The 20684-nt window shown below is 34.6% G+C and overlaps 1 protein-coding gene across 2 annotated transcripts in view; it reads left to right on the top strand.

Moving 5' to 3' along the window:
* CFAP54 (cilia and flagella associated protein 54) overlaps window positions 1-20684 on the top strand; it is a 302139-nt gene that overhangs the window by 41473 nt on the left and 239982 nt on the right. For both annotated transcript variants that reach the window (XM_072724628.1, XM_026013023.2), the window contains exons 13-17: window positions 3632-3766; window positions 4832-4982; window positions 9434-9510; window positions 15258-15386; window positions 15768-15894. In XM_072724628.1, the coding sequence (XP_072580729.1) occupies window positions 3632-3766; window positions 4832-4982; window positions 9434-9510; window positions 15258-15386; window positions 15768-15894 (619 nt within the window). The remainder of the gene's footprint in view (window positions 1-3631; window positions 3767-4831; window positions 4983-9433; window positions 9511-15257; window positions 15387-15767; window positions 15895-20684) is intronic.

The raw sequence follows: 20684 nt of genomic DNA on the forward strand, positions 1-20684 counted from the left end.
CCCACTAACAGTGTAAGAGGGTTCCCCTTTTTCCACATCCTCTCCAATATCTGTTGTTTCAGTGTTGCTAATTTTGGCCATGTTCACAGCAGTGAGGTAGTATCTCATCGTGGTTTTGATTTTATGTACCTGATGATGGACGGTGTTGAGCATCTTTTCATGTGTTTGTTAGTCATTTGTATGTCTTCTTTGGAAAAATGTCTATTCATGTCTTCTGCCCACTTCTTAACTGGATTATTTGTTTTTGGGGGTTAAACCAAAAAATTCTAATCAAGGCTGAAAAGGGCAAGGATTTTTTTTTTTTTTTTTTTTTTTTTACAATTAAGTATTTTAATGATGAACTTAGGACAGATTTTCCAAACATCATATTTTCATTGGAGTATAGTTCTAAAAGCTAGTAATGATCATGAGTTATTAGCTAAATAGGAATCAGATGTAGTTATGTTCCAAATATGCCAAGAGGCTCCAATCTGTCATCCTTAGACTTGTTTTTTTCAAGGCCTAATAGACAAGGTTTTCTCTTGAGGACCTCTGTACTTGAGTTCAGTTGCTACATCCAGTCATAAAGGACCAACTGGGAAAACTTAGGACAAGATGATTAAACCTTCTTCAGAGGAAAGGATAGGGTGTGATGGGTTGCTCATGTCCCTTTTATGTCCAACCTGATATGGAGAGCTCTTCTGCTATTCCTGAAACTGGACCCATTTCTGTCCTGTGCCATTCTCTTGGCCATCTTTGATGTTGATCATTAGCCATCAATACCTATGAGCTTTGATTTTGTTTATTTTTATAATTTACTTTATTGTCTAAATTTTTAAAAGATTAGGTTGGAAGCATTAAAATATCCTTTTTAAAAGATTGATTGATTTATTTGAGAGACAGGGAGAGAGAGAATGCACACACATGGTTAGGGGAGGGGCAGAGAGACAAGGAGAGAGAATCCCAAGTAGACTCCATGTTAAGCTCAAAGCCAGATGTGGCTGATCTCATAACCCTGAGATCATGACCTGAGCCGAAACCAAGAGTTGTAGGCTTAACCAAGTGCACCACCCAAGCACCCTGACATATCTTGTCTGTAATATTATCCAGTACATGGTGTTTATATTCTAAAACAGAAATAGGTAGAAATTTAGTACTTTTAATCTTACTTTTTGATTGTTCTTATAAAGATTTTATTCATTTTATTTATTTGAGAGAGAGAGAAAGAGAGTGAGAGTACAAATAGGGGGAGGAGCAGAGGGAGAGGGACAAGTAGACTTCAGAGGGAGAACAGAGCCCGACTTGGGGCTCAATCTCATGACCCTGAGATCACGACCTGAGCCAAAATCAAGAATTGGATGCTTAACCAACTAAGCCACCCAAGTGTGCCCCTTGAATCTTACCTATTTTTTTAAACTTTATATTGGAAGTATAATATATATAATGATAAACATTTTACTAGTATAAGGCTCAGTTTTCATAAATGAAACACATCCGGTTCAAGAAACAGAACATGACCAGCACCCAATAGCTCCCCCTATGCTCCCTTCCCGTCACTGACCTTACCAAGGGTACTCAATATCTTAACTCCTCTGGTTAGTTTCACCTGTTTTTTTTTTTTTTTTTTTGTATTGTATGTAACTGGATACAAAAAATATAGACAGTCCCTGTCTTAGGATGATTTAACCTAAGATTTTTCAGTTTTACAACAGTGCACAAGCAATACGCATTCAGTAGAAACCATACTTTAAGTTGTGAACTTTGATCTTTTTTCTGGCTGGAAATATGCAATACAATTTTCTCATGATGCTGGGCAGGAGCAGCTGTAGCTCCCAATCAGCCACACGATGATGAGGGTAAATGACAGACGCACAACTATTCTGGTTTTCATTTTCAGCACAGTATTCAATAAATTACATGAGATAGTTAACACTATATTATGAAGTAGGCTTTGTGTTAGGGAACTTTGTCCTACTGTAGGCTAATGTAAGTATTCTGAGCAGGTTTAAAGTAGGTAAGGTTAAACTATGATGTTAAGTAGATTAGGTGTGTTAAATGCATTTTTGATTTATGGTATTTTAAATGTATAAATCAAGGAAGATCTATGCCTACTTTTAGTATCTCGCTTCTTTCAATTGATACTATGTTTGCAAGAGTCACCCTTATTGTTGCACGTGGTTGTATATCATTCATTTTTATTGCATAGTATTACACTGTATGAAAAGATCATAACTTATTTATACCTTCTTCTACACTTATTTATAATTTCTTCTTCTAGTAACATTGCTCCTATGACCAGATGTAAAAATCTAACTTCAATTGCTTTGTCTGAATCTCTGAGGCCAAACAGTGCACTCTGGAAGAAGAGGCTACCCTTTCCCACACTTTTAATTTCTTTAGTGTCAGAAAGCCATTCTGGTCCACTTTAATAGCCCAGATCTGCACTGTTAATCCAGTATAGCTCCTAGCCAGAGTTGTTTTTTTCTAAGCCCAATTTGGGGCTTGAACTCACAACCCTGAGATCAAGACCTGAGCTGAGACCAAGAGTCAGACACCCAACCGAGTGAGCCACCCAGGTGTGCTAGGGCAAGGAAGTTTTACTACTGGATTTTAAAAAAATTATATATTCTTAGTTCATTCAATTCAATAAACATTTATTGCTCTCTGTTATGTTCCCATACAAGGTACTACGTATGTAAATTAAGTCTTAGGGCTGTCCCAAAGGAGTTCAAGGTTTGGTGTATTTTAATCATAAACTCATTATCTTTCTAGTTCAGGTATAATGAGTTATATTTTTCTTTTGAAAAGAACCAACCAAATAACTGATTTGAGAGGAGATATGTTCATTATACTCATGGTATCTATTGATATCCAGTGTGATGTTCTGTTGGTTTCTTCATGTCTCTTTCCTCCTTGTTCATATCTTTTCACAGCTTCCTACTCTCTCTTCCTTTACTAGTTCCTCCTCCTCCCCATTCTTTATTATTTTAACACACAAAATTTAAAAAGAAAGTAGTACATAAAACTTTAAAATTTGGGTAGAGCTAATTGGCTTACCTAAATATGTTTGGAACATTTCTTTTTAGAGAGGCAGAAGTGGCCTAGAGCATTCATTAAGAGTGTGAACTCTGAACTGGACTGCTTGGGTTTGAATCTTGGCTCTGCTACTTTCTATTCATTTCATCTTGGGAAAAATCACTTGATCTTTTTTTTAAAATTTTAAATATTTATTTATATATTTATTCGAGAGAGAGAGAGAGACAGACAGACAGACAAAGACATAGGCAGAGGGAGAAGCAGGCTCCCTATGGGGAGCTTGATGCAGGACTTGATCCCAGGACTCCAGGATCATGACCTGAACCAAAGGGAGACACTCAACTGCTGAGTCACCCAGGTGCCCCCCAAATCACTTACTCTTTTGCTTCAGTTTGGTCATCTGGAAAGTGAGAATGATAGTAATAGTATTCACTTCATAGGGTTGTCATGAAGATTAAATGAATAGGAGTTTTGGATAGACACAAACATTCAGTCTATTGCAGTAGGTATGTAAAGCTCTTAGAGTGTTCCCTGGCACACAGTAAATGCTATATAGCTGTATCTATATGTGTATCTTATTATTCTTACCAATTTCCTTTGCCATTTTCGTTTTCAGAATGTTCAACCTGATAAAGAAATCGTTGTGGACACGATAATGTTCCTATGGCAGAAATGCAAATTAGGAATTCAGAGGGTCAATCTGTCCAGAAATGACTATGCAAAATTCACCCAGAAAATCAGTACTAATAAAGTATTCCTTTTTGTTTCCTTTCACTTGTTTTTTAAATTATTGCTAATTTAAGTTGTGATGCATATTTCCAATCTAAATTTTCCATATTTATTCACCTGCTTAACTACCATTCTTTAAATGTGGGGCTAAAAAATAAACAAATAAATGTGGGACTGACTGAGCCTTTCTTTTAAGCATATTTTCTGCACTTCTGCAATTTGGTTTTGTGGAGTAGGAAGGTATTTCAGATTTTTAAGGGGAGTAGGAAGGTATTTCAGATTCTTCGTATTTTGAAGGTTACATGAACTTGGGTGAGTTAAGAAGGTTAGTAATAGAAAATATAAATAGAAAAGGGTTTTTTTTCCTGCACTAATATATTAAGACTATTTCAGAGAGCTCTTACATGGAAAGGAGAAAGTTGAGCAGATGAATACTAAAACCCAGAAACTTAGGAAGAAACATTTTAACAGTAACATACTGGATGTGTTGTAAATAGGGTACATGGGCTTGGTTTTACCATGTACTCTGAAAAAGTAATGAAATGAAAAAGTAATGCTGTTTCCTCATTTTAGTTCCCAAAGTCTGATGGCTAATTTTATGTGCTAAGCTTTGGGGATATAGGCATGAAAGATAGCTTCCAAGACACCTAGCATGTGGCCTGAAACACCTGCTTCTCCTTCACTATTTTGGAGGACTTTGATACTGATCCTAACAACTGCTTTGTGAAGGCAGAATGAGAACTTTGAGGATACTGATAATCTTTACTGATACTTTAAAAAAATTTATAATTTTAAAAAATGATAAATTTTCCATTATGGCTATTGATATGCAGATTATAAGCTTAGGTGAACCTTCTTTATGAGTTTATATAAATAAACTGATTAGGATTGATTGGGATCCTAATCAAATAAATTGATTAGGATCATTGATCTTTATAATTAAGATGTACTAATAAGGGAGTATATACCTAACATTCCCGTATGTTTAGAAGATGATGACTTCATGGAAGTCCTAAGTTAAAAAAAAATATGACTTTACAATGTAATGTACTTTTAATTGATTTTGCTGTATGTTTTCTCTTTTTAGTGGGTTTATCTTCTGTGGCAGATAAATGAAGTAATTCACTGCTATAAAATGGAAGACATTGACATTGTGGTGGTGGCAGAGGTTACGCTGAGATTAAGTGAAATATTGGAGTTATTAGGAAACCCACAAAAAAAATTTAAAAAATCTCTAGGTAATGAAATGAGTGAAAAAATATGAAGTTATCAATATACATAAACACATATGAATGTATAAGTATGAATTGGCATAAGGAATAACTAGTGTTAATGGAAACCAGGCATTTCAGTACTGTGCTTCCTTGATGGTTTATAACCAAAGATAGAAATAATATAGATTTAACTGGGGGGATGTTAAAAAGAGGTTATATGCTCTATGGTTCCGTGGCATATAAGTGACTTTTGCCTTCCCCTTATTCATGTATTCTCCTTCTCCATTCCTTGTTACCACTTTCACCTCTCTTCTGCTTTCCCATTCTTCCTTTTTTATTGTTCTCTCCTCCCTTTTATCTCCTTTCCTCCTCTGCCACTTCCCAGCAGAACATGCTGCATGAAGGAGGGGATTATGTTTTGCTTGCCATTGTATTTTTGGTAGCCACCACACTGCCCCACACAGACCGGGAACTTGAATAATGTCTGTTGAATGAATCTGTGTTCTACGTTTTATCTCCTTTTTAATTCTCTCCTCTCTTGGGATTCCCTCCTTTTAAAATTTGTTGTCTTCATTTATTTTGTTTCTCCTTTTCTTTTTCTCCTTTCCTGTTACCTTCCTCGTTTTTGTTCTCATTTCCCACCCACTCCATCCTCTCCCTGCTCCAGCCCCTTTCTGCCAGCATTCTTCTTCCAGAAGTTTCCTTCTCTCACAGGGCAGCCTTATGCTCTGACCACCTTCAGTGGGTCGTTAACCCCAGAACTGTCTGTTTTATAAGGTACATCATATGTAGGGAGTGAGGTCAGAGTGTGGTTAGTAGGTGTTTACTTCCCTACTTCACCCCTCTTATAGAGCGTGTATGACATTTGAGGGACTCTGTAGTAAAGTCATTATTGCTATAACTGTTTTCCCGGAGATGTGCTGATCTGGGTCTGCTGTCCGGGGTTGCTGAGTGTGGCTTTAACAGGTCAAATTTTAGAGCCTCGGTTCTCAAATTTTGATTGGCATCAGTATCACTTGGGAACTTGTTAAAAATACAAAGGCCCAGATTCTATCCTACTTCATCTAGCCTGAGACTTTCTAGTCTTTATTACTTTATATGGTGATTTTTTTTTAAAGATTTTATTTATTTATTTATGAGAGACAGAGAGAGAGAGAGACAGGCAGAGGGAGAAGCAGGCTCCATGCAGGGAACCTGATGCGGGACTCAGTCCCAGGACTCCAGGATCATGCCCTAGGCGGAAGGCAGACACTAAACCGCTGGCCCACCCAGGGATCCCCAATATCTGGTGATCTCAGTGTACATCAAAGTTTGAGAACTACTGGTTAAAGATGTCTGACTATCTAATACATTCAATGGTCTGTAGTCCTATTTTTTTAAATGTCCTCTCCTTAAACGCTTTTCCCTTTTTTAAAACTTTTATTATGCAGAATTTCAAATATAGAAATAAGTTACCATGTACCTATTATCCAGAACATTTTGCTAATCTTATTCAATTTCTTTTTGTAACACAGTTTTTCCCTCTGAAGTGTTTTAAAGCAGACATCATGTCATTTCACCAGCAAATACCCCAATGTGTGTGTGTGTTGGTTTGTCTATGTAACAGATAAAGATTTTGTTTTGTTTTGCAAAATTATAATGCCATTATTATTATACTTTACAAAATTAGAGGAAAATTCCTGTGTCCCTGATTGTATTAAAAATATCTTAGATTAGGGACACCTGGGTGGCTCAGTGGTTGAGCATCTGCCTTTGGCTTAAGGTAAGATCCCGGACTCCTGGGATCGAGTCCCACATTGGGTTTCCTGCATGGATCCTGCTTCTTCCTCTGCCTATGTCTCTGGCCCCACCCCCGCCTTCCCCCCTCTCTCTCTCTGTGTCTCTCATGAGTAAATAAATAAAATTAAAAAAAATATCTTAGGTTGGTTTGTTCCAATCAGGATCCAAACAAGCCCATATATTTTACTTTCTTACATTTTTCTTGAGTCTCTCTTTCTAGTCTATAACAGTTCCTTTCCTCCTCCTCTTTTCAAGCCATTTATTTTTTGAAGACACTGGTTCATCACCTTTTAGGGTTCCTCACATTCTGCATCTGGCTGTTTGTGTCTTTGTGGTGTTAACTTGTTTCTCTACCTGGCAGTTAGATCTAGAGGCTTGCTTAGATTCAAGTGATATCTTATCAAAAAGATTTTTTGCCAATATCTTATACATTTGGCAAGAATACTTCATAGGCGGTGCTGCTCAGTCCCTGCTGTGTTGAATCAGAAGGCATATAATGCCTAATTATCCCACAGGCTGTGTTATAAAGACTTACCAGTGAGTTTAGCTATTGTTAGCCTGACCTTTCTCCTAGGTTGTTTTCCCTAGATATAGATTCTGAGACAAGTTGTTGAGTGAAGTAGTTTATTTAGGATATTATCCAGAGAAGCAGGGTTGTGGTGTGGTGGAGTGAGACAGAAAAGGAAAGGAAGGCAATACAAGATATAGTAAGTTAAGGAGAAGGCCACTGTTGTAGGTAGGGCTTATGACCATGAGAGACCTGGAGAACCTGCCCCAGAGAGCTGGGAGATTGAGATATTTATACAACTTATATCTGTCATTCGTTGAAGGCTACCAGAGGAGTGAGTGAGAAGCCAAAATGGGCTTCTAACTTCCGTTGTTCCTTCTGCACTTATTATATTGAATTCTTAAGTGAAGAACTTATTTCATCAACTATTACTCTGATTATTTTTGATTGTGTGGTAGACGTTATATTTGCTGAATATTTTATAGAGATAATTTGAAGCATTAGATAAGGTTAATGTTCTTCCAGAGAAGATTTATGCTTCCTTTTACTAGATGCATGAAGATACTACAACTCCAGGATCCCATTAGTCCAGTTTGAGAGATTAAGATAATTTAAAGCTGAGATGCTCTCTTGTTGACTTATTTTCCATTTACCCTGACTCCAAGGATACAGCCCCTTCTGGCTTCTCACCCTGGTGGCCTTGGATACTAACCCTGTTGCTTTAGTTCTCAGGGCTGTCAGAAGCATCACTCAGCTTCTCAGCTTTCTTCTCCAGAATTGACGAGAGAGTCCTCAGTTGGGAAGGTAGCTCTAATGCTCTTCTATATTATTCCCTGGGCACTCTTCCCAAGATCAAGATGATACTCTTTTCTCAAGATCCTGGCTCTATATTTATATTTTCATGATCTTCTTTGCTTACAGGTGAAGAAAAAATTTTTTTCCAGCTTTTCTAGTGGGCTCTAGTTAGGAGAATTTTTCCAGGTTACCTGTTGTTGAAAGCAAAAGGCCCAATGATTACTTTTTTTTTTAAAGTCTATTTCTTATTCAATTTTATTTTTTATTTTTTTACTTATTTCTTTTGTGAGACTATTGTTTTGTTGTATTTTACACTAATTATAAATGAACTAAATGCAATTTACTGATTGTTTGCTAAAATGTTTCATTTTTAAAATAGTAATCAATATTGGAACATGATCCATTTATAAATAGAAAAAGCTACATTTATGTAGTGAGGAGTTGTCACCATTTAGGTATATAAATTCTTAGAACTTTCCAACATTGTTATTATCATCATCTTATTAGCACATAAAGCACAAAGTACAAGTTGTTCTTGTGTATTAATCATGCCAATCTGATTCAAAATGTTTATTGGACTGTTTATTAAGTAATGCATTATTTAGTTTAAATTATTTATTTATTTGAGAGAGAGAGAGAGAATGAGAGAGAGAAAGCAAGAATGGGCAGAGGGAGTGGGAAAAGAAGACTCCCCACTGAGCAGGGAGCCCAACGTGGAGCTCAATCCCAGGACCCTGAGATCATGACCTGAGCTGAAACGACACTTAACCAAATGAGGCACCCAGGTGCCCCTTTAGTTTAAATTATTAAATATATTTTCAAATAGGAAACTAGCATTACCATATATTTATAATTTATATTCCTTTAACTCAAACCAGCCTTCTCTGATATTTGTCCAAATTCATAAGGCTTTTACATTGTTTTATGAATGCTTTTCAATAGACATTACAGACTAGAAAGACCAGTCTCTTTACCATAATATTACCTTGTTAATAATATTTTTAATTGTTTTACTGTAAGATCTTAAATTAACTTCTATAAAACCAAAATTAACTTATATAAAGACATAAAATTAACATATAAAAACAAAATTTAATTATATGGAAGAAATAGCTTAGTGTTTTGTCAACTTCTAAGTGTTGAATCATTTATAAAATCATGAGTCATTAAAAGGGCAACCAATTTAGCATAACATTTTTTAGGATTGTGATTAACTGCATGTTTACATTTTTTCCTTCCTCTGGTCCTTCCTTCTTTGCCTGTTTCTTCTTTCCTACCCTCTCCTCCTCTTCCTGCTTACCCTTTTTTCCTCCTTTCTTCTTCTCTTCCCTCCTTTTTTCTCTTCTGTTCCTTCCATTTCTTCCTTCTTTCTTTTCCTTTTTTCCGCCCACAGAGATATCTTTCAGGAAAGGAACTAGTGAATTCCTTGGAGTTTTGAAAGGGAGCGTGGACGTTCTTCCCATATTAAAGGTATTGCAGAAATATTTTAGAAAATACAGTTAAAAACATGAATTTAGATTTTCAAATGATATTAAGTTTATAAATGTGTAATGGTTAATTATAGAAATAATTTTGAATATTTAATATTTGAGAATTTATAGTTTCTATCTACATTGAAAACTAGGGGGCATTTTCTACCTTTTGCTTTCACTGTAGAAAAAATCCCAATCAGCTTTAAAAATAACCTAGTAAATTATCTTAAAAGAATTACTGTTGGAGTTTTGAATGTGTTATGGTTCATAGTCTCATAAAGCAGAGATGTCCTGCTCAGCATATTCCTCTGACAGATTCAATAAGTTATTACCTGTTGAAAATACACTTAGAATAGTCCCTGGCACATGGCAAGTTCTTAGTAATTGTTACCTTAAGAGAATTTTTTTTAAAGAATTTATTTATTCAGGAGAGATACAGAGAGAAGCAGAGATTAGACAGAGGGAAAAGCAGGCTCCCCACAGGGAGCCTGATGTGGGACTTGACCCGGGACCGGAATCATGCCCTGAGCAAAGGCAAGACGCTCAACCACCCAAGTGTCCCGGCCGTTCCTCTTCTTGATTATGTTTTTCATAAAATATTTGAATTATTTCTGTCCATCGAGGATTGTGTTGTTCTGTAGATCTGAATGGGAGTCTCGGGAACCACGTCATATATGTTATAAACATTCTTTTATTTACAGACAAGAACTAGAATAGCATTTTGCCAAGTCTGTCCTATGTGTTGCTAATACTATGCCTCAGAAAAGGATGCCAGAGTCAGGTAACTTTGGGTGACTCTGGATTAAGCGCAATACGTTCTTTACTGTAAGTCTTCTAAGAGGCATTCATTTGCTTATGAGCATTGTGGTTTTCCAAGAAGAGATGGAATACTATATATTCCATTATTTGAAAATAAAATCCATTTTACCCCTTATGGAATAACTACTTAAGACATTAGTGCTTGTGGACTACTGTTGAAAAATACGTTTCTATAGAGGAAGCCAGTGATCTGTATTTTTGTTTGCCTGATTAATTAAAAAACTATAATTTTAAATTACAAAAGTTGTATTAACATTAGAGGATATTTAGAGATATAAAAAGGGGAGAAAATATGTAATTTCACTATATGGATTGAAATATTTTTTATATTCTCTTCTAGTCTTTTTAATATTTTTTAGCATAGCAACATTTTGATGTTTTTTCCTATCATCACTTTGCTTGGCACTTTTCCTGTTGCAAAATGTTAATACTCATAATTGCTGTATTTTCTCTGAAAAATCAATTTGAAACATAAGACATAAAATTATAAAGAATGTTATAAGGTAGGCCCAATTCCTGTTGTGAAACAATACCTTGTTAGTACAGTTGAAACTCTTCCACTAACCCCTTTGATCATATCACCTTTCCTCCTGCATAGCAGCAACTGGTATTCTAAATATAATGATGATAAATTTCAGGCATACTTTTATTACATATGTGTGTATTCCAGGAAGTAAGGAGTATTGCTTTTAAATATTTATATAAATATGTGTGTGTGTGAGATAGTGTGTGTATTCTTCTGCAGCTTGCTTTTTATCCCAGTATTGTGTTTGTGAGATTTACTCCAGTTGATTTGTATAGTCATCTTGATGATTTTTGCTGCTGTATCCAAATTGCTCATGGTTGCATGCAGTAAGTAGATTTGATCTTAGGTGTGTTGCTGTCAACATTCATGCATTTAGTCACTATGGTACATTGCTTTTTGATTAAAAAAAAAGTGTCTTCGGGATACTGGTATAAAAGATATTTTTTAATGCATAAAATATAACTGGGTACCAATCAAATATCATGAATATAGTGGAGGACTGGTGGATCATTCTGAATTTACTTTCCTTTAATTATAGGTTTTAAGGGATGCAATTTTGAGTTCTTTATGTAATATTGTGTCTTAAGAGAGCTAGAGTTGAGAAATCTTAAATTGGGAACAGTAAATTTAAATTCACAAGAAATTGAGGAGGCTTATTTATAATAGCTGCCAGTACTTTTTCCAGGGATCTTATAGTGCTTGCTAAATATACAGCTTCCTATTTTCCACTTTAGGCATATTGGATTATAATTTACAATTTTGGAGTCTTAAAAGTTTATAATTCCAGGTATTTTCCTCTTAAAATCCCCCAGGTAGATTCTTAAGGAAACTAGAATTTCAGAATCACTGGCTGAGTGGGCCAGTACTTATTCTCTGAGGCTTCATAGGGCAGGAATAAAAACAGTAGTAGAAGTTACAAAGTGCTGGATTTTGGCTTCAGGTGGAAAATTTCTGGCAGTTAGAGCCACTAAATAAAATGTGTTTCATAGAAGGTGGCAGTTTTCCCAAATGAAGAAGCTGAAGACCCTTTATGAACTATTGCTACTCTTATTTAAATTAGAAAAATGTACCCTTTCCTTGATATGATTTATTACTATCTTCTGGAAAATTGTCAAAATGAACATACAAGTTTATGATGACAACAGCATGAATGGCACCCCCTAAAATTGTGCAATAGGCAACCTGCCCAGCTGTACTGTGGCATATGGTAGACGTAATACAAGTGGTTCATTGGTATGACCTAAGGGCACAATGCTTGGTGTTGGAAGACCCAGAGTGGAATCTAATATTGACTATGTGATCTTGAACAGATTATTTCATCTGTTTGAAAATAAATGTCCTCATCTGTAAAATAACAGTAGAACCTATTCTACCGATATTATTTAAGTTATATCATTTAAATGAGGTATTAGTAATGTTACAGAAACCGGTACCTGGCATGTGGTAGCTACTCAGTTTTTCTCTTATGTTTTATGTAGAGCACTGAATCTTAACTTAGGGTCTCAGATCCATCTGGAGTGAAGTGGAGAGAAGGAGTGAGAATTTATTGTAAGGAGAATCCAAAATCTGTATGCTCACCTATCAGAAATTGTAGGCAGGATGAATTATGTACCTTGCATATATACATACAGCTCTTTAAAAAATGAGGTGTTTATTGTGATTACATTCAAAATTTATTTAAAGGTTTACTAAATGCATAGCATCTATTTCTTTCAATAAACGTATTATAAAATTAAAATAATTAATAGGTATCTGCTTCATAGGATAATGGCATTTAAAACATTTATTATGTTTAGCTCAGTATCTAGAAGATAGTTTAATTAGATGTTAGTTATGATAATGACAAAGATAACAAAGGTGATAGTGATGGTGGTGATGTTGATGATAGAATATAGGTATATGTGGGGGGAATGTTTGAAATTTTTTGGTGTTAAAAGGGCATCTTTAGAGACTTCTGTTTCTGGCAAAACAGCAAATCAGGTAAGGTGAAAACCCTCTTGCTACAAAGCACCTAGAAATTTTGGACAGAATTGAACAAATATCCTCAAACACATTGTGAAGCTCACAAGAAAGTAAGATAAATTCTAGGGGCCAAAATAAAAGGGGAACTGGAAACTAGAATGGTCATTTTATGAGTAGATGCTGCAGTTGGTTGATAGGCTCGGTTACCAAAAAGCTCAGGTTAACAGCCATCTAGTGACAAGATATGAGGCTTGGGCACATGAAAGATGGGGGTTTGGAACTGAGACTCACACATTAAAATTATAACTTCCAAAAGACCACATTCTAGAGAAGGGAGACCTGAAAAAAAACCCATTTGCCTATTTGTATGGGGAGGTTTGTCAACATGGGTAGTGAGAGGTGGGTGGGTGGGAAGAAAGTCTTTCTTCCTAACGATTTATAACCTTGGGCCAGCCTTCACATAGGTCTGTTATTTGACTTTATATTAATTGAGTTGCATGAGACCTTTCCTATGTCTGTGATTCTTGAATGGAGATATACATCTATATACTTTGGAATGGATGTGTGTAATCAAATCGTATATATTCCAGGAACACAAGGATGATTTAACATTAGAAAATCTAATGCGATACACCACATTAGCAGATGAAAGGAAGAAATATGACTGCCTCACTAGATAAAAAGATGCAACAACAGCATTTGACAAAAATCAACACCTATCTTAAAAAAAAAAAAAAACCCAAAACACAACTTGTAAGTCAGGAATAGAGGAGAATTTCTATATCCTATAAAGGGTATCATTCAGAGACCTGTAATGAATGTTACACTTATAGTAAAAGATTACAAGCAGTCCTTTTATACTGAACTAACAACATAGAGTATCTATTCTGTTTAATATGTCCTAGACGTCTTAGACAGTCAGCTGCGAAAGAAAAGAGAAAAAAAGGCATAAGGACTGCAAAGCAAATACCAACCTTGACTTGATCCCTAGACTAGTACAATGCATTGTATACATTTTTAGTAATAGGAATCTAAATACTTATCTGAAGAGTGGATAAATAGATTGTGACATATTCCTCAGCATAGCACCATTTCATTGTGGCTGTGAGGATGAGTGAATTAGTGTGGGCTTGAACTAGAGTCAGCTTTGCATCACTGCCATTCCCCTTCTTTAGCCACCTTTGTGTCACAGGGGAAAAGCTGGAACTGCATTTCCTAGCATCTCATTTCCATGTGGTTCTACCTTAGTCTTCCGATGAAGCACATTTGCATGAATTTATAATGAAGGGAAGACAGAGTTCTTATTTGGCAGTGGCAGATGGAAGAAGTTAATTGACCAGCCCTGCTGAGCAAGCTCTTGCAATTCGCTTGATCTGGTGTAGCAGTCACTTCTGGTGGTTGTCAGCCACCTCCTTGATTCTTAGATTCACAGAGGCTTCTGCATGCAGCAGACTTGTCACTGGCAGCTTTCTTGGCCTTTGCTCCCCCTGGCTTTCCAACAGTGACAGACACCTCTAATTCTGTGTATCAAATCCCTTTCTGCTTAAGAGTATCTAGAGTTGTTCTGTGTTGTTAACCAAACTCTGACACATTGAGTTGCATATACCAGCATGAAAAAGTTTCAACAACATATGTTTGAATGTATAAAGTGGATTGCAAAATTTTCTGACAGAATTAAAAGATATGCAGGCAGTACTGCATATTGTTAATGGATACACACATTGTAAAAGTTGAAAAACACACAAAAGAATGGTAAATACCAAAGCACAGTAGCTTTTTTTAGGAGCAGAGAAAAGGATTGTCATTGTGGACAGTCTATAGAGGATTTCAGTTATCTCCATGTTTGTGCTTGCTTTATTTCCTAAAAATTTTCTCGAGAAATATGGGAAATTTGGAAGTTTGAACAAAGCTGATGCCTTTTATATTATTTTATATTTGTTTCTCTGTGAGAATAATTAGAATGAAAAGGTATTTCGTGAAATACAATGAAAATCATGATATATGCAATGAAAATCATGATATATGCCATTGGATTTGATGGCTTCCACATCTAAATTTCCAGCTCTGAGATTTAAAAAACAAACTTTCAAAATGAAATGTGTGAAAATGACAAATTTTGTGAGTTATATTTTAAAAATTTACCTATACATTTGGTACACTCAGAATTTTGAAAACCATAAAAGGAAGATATATACATGTTTATAAAAAGTTTAACTTACAATCGGAAAAATGATGAAATGTATTTATTATTTCACTTTTATCAATAGTACTCCACATTTAATCAAAGACATACATTTAGTAAAAAATATAACATTGTTGATATTGGATAGACTCTTTAAATTTGTTACTTGGTTTGAATTATTATAAAAGAAGTTTGGAATTGTATATGATTTTCTCTTAAGTGTTATATTTCTGTTTTGTTTATAAAATTACTTTAGAAGAAACCTGTGGAACAGTTATTTTTGGCCTATGAACTTCTTGACAAAGCAATTGATGGAATAAATTTGAATTGCATGTTAAGTACTTTGCCAGATGGATCATCAGTGATTGACCATTGCTATACCAAGGTAAATGGGAAACTCTTACATGAGATTTAAGTGTTACTTAGCTAGGAAGAGGGCTGGCTTCACACATAGGTGTGTAAAGCATGATTTGTGGTGACCTTGCTCTCATAGACCGGAAATCTCTTCCTCTCTTGCCAGAAGAAATCAAGAAGAGTGAGGAGTCTCTCACTCCTCAACAATAACAAATAAATTTGTTATTAAAGAGGCCACTGTATTGAAAAGCATGTTTATTAGCATGTGAATCAGATTGCAAAGAGTTGAGAGTGAGCAGAATTTAGTGGCTTAGTGTAAAATGATAACTTGAGTGATAATTAGGATAGAGCTATTTTTAGTATGTTTTGATAACTGTATTTTGTTTTTATTTTTACTTCAATTCTACCAAAGTACACCCAGGATATAGATGGAGACATTTGCAAACCAGTCACACCAAATACTTTCATGATGGATTTGCATCTTGAACTAATTCAAGCCCAGCACCATATAGCTGTTGTGCTTCTTGACCAATTGCAAGGTAGTAGTCCTCAAAACATATAATTTGTTCTGCATCAATTTTAAGATGAGTTCAAGAATAGAATCAATTTAATTTGTAAATTATGTTCTTGTTGACTATTTTCCAGATAAATTTCATTCTTTTCTTTTCCCTGATTACTATCAATAGATACCTTTCATTATTGCTTTATAACTCACATAGCAAATCCCTTGGTACACATCCAAAAAATTAAATTGATTTTGTTTGAGGTGTAGTAAATTATCAATATTTTGTTAATTCAATCTATATATAATTATTGAGTGCCTACTAAGATCTCAGAATCATATTGTGTTTGGTATAAATAAGATACAGCCTCTAATTTTGAGCTTCTAGATAACTAAGCCAATTATAACAGTTGAGCTTAATAAATGTTAACAAGTAGACTCAGAGTATTTGGGCACACAGAAGAGGAGTATCTTTAATGAACAAGAGTCAGGGATGGCTTCCTGGGAGAAGTGATAGTTGACTAGAAGGCTAGTAAATATCTTTATGAAGAAGATCGAAAAGGAAACAGTTATTTGGATGCAGAAAATAGCCTTTAGCAAGCTGGAAAGCAAATGATTGGATGGTGCAATTTAGGAACTGCTGGAATTCTCTTATGGCCAAAATGAAGAGCACACTTGAGAGGATGACACAGATAAGCCTAGTGATATAGATCACAGTTAAATTTTGAATGGCTAAGAGATTTATATTTATCCTGGAAGCAACTGAAGAACTTAGACATCTTTAATAGTAATGTCAGAGCACACATGATTTGGATCTAAATTATTTTGGCCTCATTATTAAACAGGTCAAAACATTTTTTAAAAAGATGTCAATAGTAATACTAGTGTACATACAGATAATACATTTACTTGAGTTTCAAAATAAAATTTAACATTATTATGTATAAAAACTGAAGTTAAATTTTGATAAAGCCAAGTTATGTTTGGCATGATTATATAGCCAGTATTTATTTAACAACTACTTCATTATAAATTACTCATTACAGAATAGAACTAAGTGTTCCATTCTAATATGACCTCTGATTTCTGTCTAAAGCATTCTAATTTGAAGGGATACATGCTCCCCAATGTTTATAACAGAAGCATTATCAACAGTAGCCAAATTATGGAAAGAGCCCAAATGTCCATCAAATGATGAGTGAATAAAGAATATATATATATATATATATATATATATATATATATATATATATACTTACACACACAATGGAATATTACTCAGCCATAAAAAGAATGAAATCTTGCCATTTGCAATGATTTGGATGGAATTAGAGTGTATTATGCTAAATGAAATAAATCAGAGAAAGACAAACACCATATGATTTCATTCACATGTGGAATTCAAGGAACAAAACAAACAATCATAGGGGAAAAAAGAGGGAGGCAAACCAAGAAACTGATGACTCTAATTTGTAAATTAGACTTTTGTTTGTATCCTTTGACTGACATATCTTCATCCCCTTCCACTTCCTCTCTAGCCCCTGATCACCACCCCCCTACTCTTTGTTTCTGTGACTTCAGCTATCTTAGATTCCACATTTAAGTGATGTCATACAGTATTTGTCTTATTTCACTTAGCATCATGCTCAATGAGTCTCTAAAGTCTTTAGAGAACTCTTTAGAGAACAAACTGATGATTAGAGAACAAACTGATGATTTAGAGAACAAACTGATGCATATATTTAGAGAACAAACTGATGATTATCAGGGGGAGGTGGATAGGAATAGGTTAAATAGATGATGGGAATTAAGGAGTGCACTTGGGATGAGTACCCGGTGTTGTATGTAAGTGTTGAATCACTAAATTGTACACCTGAATCTAATAGTACATTGTATGTTAGCCATCTGGAATTCAAATAAAAACCTAAGAAAAATAAAGCATTTAGATGTCACATCATATATACAACTAAATAGGTTTAATCAAATGGTAGTTAATTTTTGAGTGCAAACTTCCCCCCCCCCGAGGTTATTGAGATATAATTGACAAATAACATTGTGTAAGTTTAAGGTGTACAGATGTGTTGATTTGTTACACTAATATATTGCAAAATGATTACCAGCAGGGCATTAGTTAACACTTCTATCATATCACATAATTGCCAATTCTGTTTTGTGGTAAGAACATTTAAGATTTACTTATTTAGCCACTTTCAAGTATTATGATCTATAATCACCATACTGTACATGAGATCTCTAGAACTTATTCATCTTATAACTGAAAGTTTGTATCCTTTGACTGACATATCTTCATCCCCTTCCACTTCCTCTCTAGCCCCTGATCACCACCCCCCTACTCTTTGTTTCTGTGACTTCAGCTTTCTTAGATTCCACATTTAAGTGATGTCATACAGTATTTGTCTTATTTCACTTAGCATCATGTCCTCAAGATCCATCCATGTTATTGCAAATTGCAGGATTTCCTTCTTTCTGAATAATAATGGCTGAATAATATTCATGAAATAATATTCCACGATATCTATCTATCTATCTATCTATCTATCTATCTATCTATCTATCTCACATCTTCTTTATCCAATCATCAGTTGACAGACATTTGAGTTGTTTCCATATCTTGGCTATTGTGAATAATATTGCAGTGAACATGGGAGTGCAGGTATCTCTTTGAGACCTTATTTTTATTTCCTTTGGAGATACACCCAGAAGGGGATTGCTGGATTGTATAGTAGTTCTATTTTTGATTTTTTAAAAGAAATTAAATGGTTTCAGTCCTTATTAATTTTTAATCTGTTTCATGTTAATTTTTATGAGTAGTATAAAACAGAGGTTCAATTTCGTTCTTCTGCATATGGATATCCTTTTTTTGTAACATCATTTATTAAAGAGACTGTCTTTTCCCCATTAAGTATTCTTCATTGTCTAATATTAATTAGAAATATATGCATGAATTTGTTTCTGGGCTCTTGATTCTGTTCTGTTAGTCTATGTGTCTATTTTTATTCCAGTACCATACTGTTTTAATTACTATAGCTTTGTAGTATAGTGTAAAATCAGGAAGTTTGATGTCTCTACTTTGGCTCTTCTCTCTCAGGTACTTTTTTTTTGTCCATGAATGGATGCTGAATTTTTGTTACAGATTGTGTGTGGGGGGAAGGGATGTCTTATGCTGCCATTATGCTGACATCACCTCTCTGTCCTGTTCTTCTTTTATCTAGAATAATAACTCACTTTTTTCTTTTATGACACATTTTTGATGTTGTGTCTCTAGAACATTCTACAATCTGAATTTTCCTAGTAGTTTCTTCATGATTACATAGGTGATGTTGTTAGATACCGTTGTATCACATTAGGCTGCACATATTGTTTATTTGTCCTATCATTGATGAGGCAGACAGTTTTTATTTTGTTAAGGTGGTGTCTACCAGATTTCTCCACTGTAAGGGCATCTTTCCCTCTGCATAATGAAAAAATAATTGGTATTGTTAGGTGATGCTTTGAGATGGAATAAATGTCCTATTCTCCAACAGATTTTCACCCAATGGTTTTAACTTCTGTTGGTGATCCTTGCAGAATTAATTGTTACAGTGGTTGTGCACAGTGATTTTCTAATTGAACTATTCCTTCTAAATATACTTGCTGCCCTTCCTTGTAAAGAAGAGCTGTCCCTACTTTGGCTCTTCTAATTTGTGGTGTTATACTATGGACTGAGTTTTGTTTTTATTAAATCATTTATAATCAGTTACTATCATTGTTCTTCTGATGTTCAAAGTCACACATTTTGCCATGGGAGGTCTCAAACTGGATTGTGTGTTTTTTGATATGTCCCCATTATTCTTTGAGCAGGTTTTTGTTTTGTTTGCTGTATAACTAAATGTTCTAGACTTACCACACACACACACACACACACACATACACACACACACATACACACTGCAAGTTCTTTCTGATATTACCAATTCAAAGTCCAACACTTTGAAAATCCAAAGTTCCACATTTCATTTTTGTATTTACTCTCTCTCATGTTGAGCACTCTGGTTCCCAACAGTATCGATGTAATAACTTATTTGCTTTATCCTACCATATTAACAAAGTATTTTCAGAATTATTCAAACAATAGCAACATTAACAATGAAACTACTAAGTAAGTTTAGGATTTCTTTGCGGTTCACATTATATCTTTAGAATATGCCACACATTAGAGAACTGTGTTCAAATTCACTTGAATTAATTTTATTTTTTGTATGGTTATGTTCCCAGTTGATATATACTTAGAACTTGTTTGTATTTGCATTCTGTTTATATAGAATTTCCTTTATTTCCCATTCTTTTATTCTTTTATAGTTTTTATCTGTTTATACCTTATTTTTAATATTTATACTATTTCAAAGACTGTTTCTCAGAAGACCTCCGGGATTTAGAGGGAAGCAACTAAAAATGAAAACATCTCTGTGTCATCATATATAGTTTTTCAATAGGGCTTCTTAGAATAATAAGAATATTATTGAATATTTTTTTATTTTAAATTATTTGAATTAGAAATGTATTTCCAAATGTGAATGGCATTTATGTGTCAGATTTTCCTTAAGAAAACTATAATTCTCACTTAATGACTGTATTATCTTCTGTAATGCAGTGGGGTCTCTTTACTTACAGAATTACTATGCTAGTTCATTCTCTAATTGTCATCCATAAGTATTTGAAGACCAAGTGATCCTCTGAGTTTTTGTCAGAGACCATTTAACAATACTGATTGTAGACATGAGCTCAGATTTAAATGGAATTAGTTATTATTCCTTTGCTGTATCTCTG

This window comes from Vulpes vulpes, chromosome 10, assembly GCF_048418805.1.
Source record: "Vulpes vulpes isolate BD-2025 chromosome 10, VulVul3, whole genome shotgun sequence".
NCBI classification, from domain to species: domain Eukaryota; kingdom Metazoa; phylum Chordata; class Mammalia; order Carnivora; family Canidae; genus Vulpes; species Vulpes vulpes.